We start from the raw sequence: 5,540 nt of genomic DNA, 5'->3' as shown, positions 1-5,540 counted from the left end.
ACACTAAGTTTTAAAAATGATGATTTTCACATTAAAGACTAAGTTTTGGCCTTTATAAATGTTTTTGTCATTAAAACATCGTGTACTGTTTTACACTTAATAAGTCTGCCTTTGACAGTTGTGAATATTTATAATACAGTAATACAGTACAATATTAATATGTTAAAATATGTTTATCATCATTATTGTGCTTACAGTGTAGTAACCCAGTCTGAAATGTTTAAGAAGCACCTTTAGATGTAATATACGTGAACAGATTTGTCACATTATTTGCTAAGAATCTGGACAGTTTTGCCTCTTTCTCATGCTTTATTATTGCATAATAAACATTTATTAATGTTTCATAAAGTGTTTACAGATGAATTAATAACATATCTATAAATAATTTAAAAGTMATCTATAAAGGGAGCCTGATTGTAAAGTTAAGATTTTACTGCTCTGCTCTTTCCCAGGCGGTAACACTTCCCTGAACGACGACCCAAGAACCGATGGCGATGACGGGACGTCCTTCCTCGGCCCAGACGGCGAGCCCTTCCTTTATCCTCTGAAAGGTAACGTCTAGAAAAACACAAGATGTACAGGGAAGAAGAATCAACTTGATGATTTGATTTGTTTTCAAGTGGGATGTAAAATGTGTTTTTTACTGTGAGAAACTTGTTTATTGTTGCTTTTTCCATTACAGAAGCTTCTGAAGCAATTTTAGAGCCGAACAAAAGAAAAGATGTTATAGATGGAGTTTATTTTAAAAAATAATAATAAAGACGGCACATATGGACAGTTGTTCAGAGGTGGGTGAGAGTCCAAATATAAACATAAAGTCTTTACAAGTCTTACTGGTTCAAGCAGCCCCGTACTGTAATAACAACACAACACTGCCCAGCTTGGTTTTCTCAGGTTTGGTTTTGGCTGATTTTTGTAAAACCGCAATACTAACTGGTCTAATTAATGAGAAAACTGATCAGTTAATCTACATCTAACTGTGACTAAAGCAAATCTGAACCAGATCTGCTCTGATCACGTGAAAAGCGTTCCTGATCACGAGCGACGACTTCACAGTACCCGAAATTACCTGATTAAAAATTGATGTGATTAAAATAAATCGCGGAAGGGGGGTGGGGTGGAATGAAACATTGAGCGTTTTGAATTAACAACCGATTAATCTGAATCTGATCTGATTAAAAGTGTCGATGTGATGGAAATGGAACTCCAGCTTCACGTTCATAACTCATCATCTACAACACAAATCATAAATGTGGCGAACGAAGTCGAGGATGAGAAACGCACAAATTGACTCGATGAAAAGGTTTGCAAACCATCAGAAGAGATGAAAAGTATTTGACTCGAGAAACAAAGAGATAAATTATCTTCTGATTTGATAATCAGGGCTGTTCCTGTCTGCTGTCGACCATCCATCATCCGCTGACCTTAACTGGCATTTATCAGGAGCAGCAAGGCATCTTTTATTTTATTTTATTTATTTATTTATTTATTTAGTTTTTATGAGAAAACGCAGCAAATATTTTATTTTACTGAAGAGAATAACTTTGTCTGTCCCAGGTGGTGATAGAAACTGTCAAAGTTTATTCAAAGTTTATTCAAAATTTATTCAATTTGCAACAAAATGAGTGAAGCCTTTATGTGAGGCTTTGCTGCACTTTAAACTGGAATATAGTAATTGGAGAAAATAACCTAAATTAAAAGTAAATTGCAAAAAAATAAAAGTCTTGTTAAAGAGCGTTTTATTGTGGCACGGACATTTTATAGTTTATCTGCTGTAGCGTTTTATATAAAAACGTGTTTCTGATGCTGCCTCAGGTGGAGAGAGGCGTCTATGTCCCCCTCATCATCGCTGCCGGTGGCGGCGGTCTGGGCTACAGCAGCCAATCAGAGACCCAGCTGGAGCAGATGGACTACGACCTCAGCCAACCAGGTCGCAATGGGAAGTCTCACTCTGCAGGTACACAACAATGACACACAGCTGTGTGTATATTGTGCTGTTTGTGTAACTTAACTGATTGTTTTACTTTAAGGTGTCTAAGACGGCTCAAATCTCACGTAGCAGTTTAAACAAATGACGTATTTTTACATCTCATCACTTTTACATGAGACTGTTGTTCACTTTGTCTCTATTTTCTCAGACAACCACCAGTAATGAAGCTGCCGCTAATCCACCAGTAATTGTTCTCTTTAATTAATAATAAAGGCTGATTTATGCTCAGAAAGATGTCAAAATATTTGTTCTTAATGACACAAGTCACATCTTTTTGTTCTTGTGCAAACTCTTGGCAGAACCTTTCTCTCACAGTGGATTGGGCGAAGCAGTCATGAACAAAGTTCCACTTATAGCAAAACTAGCCTCTCKTTAGCTTTTTTGCTAACTTTTGAAACCATTAGTGGACTGAGTAGCTTCCACTAAATTGGGTTCCGCTAATTTCAAGTCCACTAAAAGTGTAAAACCTCTGTTTTTATGCCATTTATCCCCATTTAAATAAAAACGAATCCCCTCTTACAAGCGGTAAGGCAATGTGTGTTTAGTGTGTAGCATCTTTAGCAGCTTAACTTCAAGCTACGAGTGCCAAAAAGACATCAAATAACATTTACCAATATTTAAGTAACAATTACAAGAATTGACTACATGTTAAATATGGTAAAGAAAGTATTTGATATTTGTTGTTTGACTAAAAATACAAACTCGATTATAGAAAAAAGCTTTTATTTCGAAAGGGGTAAACTGACAGTATCACAACTTATGATGCRTTCCAACTGAAGCGGCCCCCGATGTTGTAATTTCGAGTCAGGAAATCGGTGCAACACGACCATACATGACCAGGCATGACGTCATCATTTCAACATGGCTGCTCCTCGCATCARCAGAGAGTGAAACTTACTTATTCGGGGTTCAGCAGTTCTGTTTTGATTACTTGACATTAAGCCAGTCATATTTGTAGTACTACATAGCAGCTATTAGGCTAAAACTATGTTTTRACGCTGTTTGCTAAAAATGCAGTAGAGCGCCATTTTAAGTGGTGCATTGTTCTGTCAGAGCAGAAAAATAGGTTTTTTTTCAGACCTTCAAATTAAACAAATGGAAAGCTAACATGTTTGCATCAGTGTCTGTGTCTCAATTCATGGGTTGCAACCGACGTAGACCGCGGCCGACTTTGGCCACAGTCTACGTGGCCCGTAGGCCGCTTGTGTCGGCTGCATAAACGGCTGTGAAATGAGACGGTCTAGACTACCAGAGACATATTGTGTGACCACGCGCTGTCTCATTATCATGGTGATACGTTTTACTGTATATCACATCGCTTCTGTTGTTTTTTCAAGGTATAACTTCATAAAWTTCAGTTTTAATAGAAAAAAGTTATAAGTAAGTAAATAAAAAGCATTAATAATTTGAGTTTAGCTCTAGTATCAGTACTCGTACCTGCATTTTATTTAACATCTCATTGCAACAAAGTCTCTTCAGCTAAGTTGTTTAACTTACATTTTTTGGTTTGTGATAAATTTCCAAACTCCGTCATAAAAAAAAAACAACCTGTTGTAAAATTAAAAGAAAAATGTCACCGTCTTTAATTTTCTGTTAAATTTGCTGACGGCGCAATGAATTCTGGGATACCGTAAGATGATGTTTTTGGGTTTTTATTGACTGCATTTTTTCTGCTTCATGTGTAGGCGCCTACGAATTGGGACAGCCTATGGTGCGAGGCCAACAAATGCGGCCAACCATCGGCTGCAACCCATGAATTGAGACAACCAGTGTGACACAGGCCCTTAGCAGTTAGCATTAGCTTCTCCTAATTTTTTATTTTTTAAATCTATTTAGCAGTTTAGCATTAGTGGAGCATAATTTGGATAGCTGTGCCCACCACTAGTGGCAAATATTGTGTGATTGCTCAAAGCTTCGTGGTTCATTTGTAATCATCTCGTATTGCTTCAGCTGTTCCACTGAAGAGCAGCTTGCTGAGGCTGTAGGAGAATACAGCCCTTTACAAACTCAGCAAAAMTTATGAAGATAGTCAAAGAACGTGCTTCTCCTCAGTTAATAGAAAAATAAAACAGAAGATCTTCCTCAACTCCTCCATCATCAGCTGAAAATAAACATCCACTCTGTTGGTTTGCGTGTGACGTCTGCTGCAGTGGGAGGACGCACCAGGAGTTCTCGCTACAGGTTTTCTTCAAAAGATGAAATGTCCTCGCAAAAAAGATCATCTCACAACCTCGTGAGCGAGAGAACAGATGTCTTAYGTCTTGTGAAGTCTGTATGGAGCTTCAGGATCCGAATCGTACAGATATCCTCTCATGCCCTCCAGAATAAACAGAGTCTCCATTTTCTTTGYTTTTGTRACTCCAGTTTCCTGTCGACTCTGTGCTTGTTGTTTTCAGCCCGACGGAATAGTGAGTCACATACAGCTGATTTACATTCAGYTGCCTCGGTGTTCACAGATAGCAGGAGTTCGATTGAGAGGGGAAAAACAGTGACAAAGTAAACAAATGTACCACACAAAAAGTGACAAGGTGTGAAAAAATCTAACGCAGTGTTTGCTTCCCGTTTGTTCACACCTACTTTGAAACAATGTAAAGTTGTGTTTTTATGTTTGTTCCTGTTTGTTTTTGCTGCTCAGACAGAAACAGATGAATCTAAACTTGACCCACATGTCTGATTGGYGTTAACCGCAGCGAGCTTCACGTGTTTCCTTTAAAGTGGAGTCTTTTAAAAGCGTCTGTTCTGACGGCCATGACTCACAGGAAGTAACACCTGGTCACCAGCCCTGTGTTCCAGCTTCCGCAGCAGTCTGCCTCACATGAATGTGCTCTGGTGACAGGTGGAGGCGGCGGCTGGAACGACAGCGCGCCCGTCGGCCCGGGCGGCAGACCCCTGGTGCTGGGGGGCCAGGGAGGGCAGGCCTGTCAGAAGTTCTGGCAGACCCGCGGCGGCTTCGGGGGTGGCGGGGGCGGCTGCATGTCGGGCGGCGGCGGCGGAGGCTACAGAGGTTGGTCACGTGAAGTTTAATAAACATGAGATGAGATTTTAAAAGAACGTTTTTCTCCTCCTAACTTATTTACAGTCTGAACCTGTTAAAAGGTTTATTTAAAAAATTGGTACCACCTTACAATAAGGCTCCCCTTATAGATGGCTTTTAAAGAGTTTATAGATAGGTTATTAATTCATCTGTAAACACTTTGTAAATTATTATTAATAAGTGTTTATTATGCATTAATTAAGGTCAAAAAAGAGACTAAACTGTTCGGTTTCTTTCCAAATACTGAGCCAAACCTGTTTGAGTATTAAACATTTCAGACTAGTTTACTACCTTGTAATGATTAAAAACCACATATTTTAACATATATTATTGTACTGTATTACTGCATTATAAATATCCACAAATGTTAAAGGGATCCTTTATAGTAAAGTGTAAAACTGTACACTATTTTGGATGGAGTGGGATTATTTGGTTAATTTGACTTTTTTTTTTTTACTCTTTTGATACATCATTGTTGACAGTTATATGTTTGAACAATAATTTAAAATATTAATT

At 38.4% G+C, this 5,540-nt stretch overlaps 1 protein-coding gene across 1 annotated transcript in view; it reads left to right on the top strand.

Annotated features, from left to right (window-relative positions):
- Positions 1 to 5,540, top strand: part of alk (ALK receptor tyrosine kinase) — a gene marked incomplete in the record, with an annotated part of 370,289 nt that overhangs the window by 332,429 nt on the left and 32,320 nt on the right. The window contains 2 exon segments of the mRNA XM_014009808.1: positions 1,816 to 1,957; positions 4,827 to 4,994. Of these exon segments, the coding sequence (XP_013865262.1) occupies positions 1,816 to 1,957; positions 4,827 to 4,994 (310 nt within the window).

This window comes from Austrofundulus limnaeus, unplaced genomic scaffold, assembly GCF_001266775.1.
Source record: "Austrofundulus limnaeus strain Quisiro unplaced genomic scaffold, Austrofundulus_limnaeus-1.0 Scaffold2, whole genome shotgun sequence".
Lineage (NCBI taxonomy): Eukaryota > Metazoa > Chordata > Actinopteri > Cyprinodontiformes > Rivulidae > Austrofundulus > Austrofundulus limnaeus.
The sequence above is the reverse complement of the archived record's forward strand: the minus strand, read 5'-3'. Positions and strand labels throughout refer to the sequence as shown.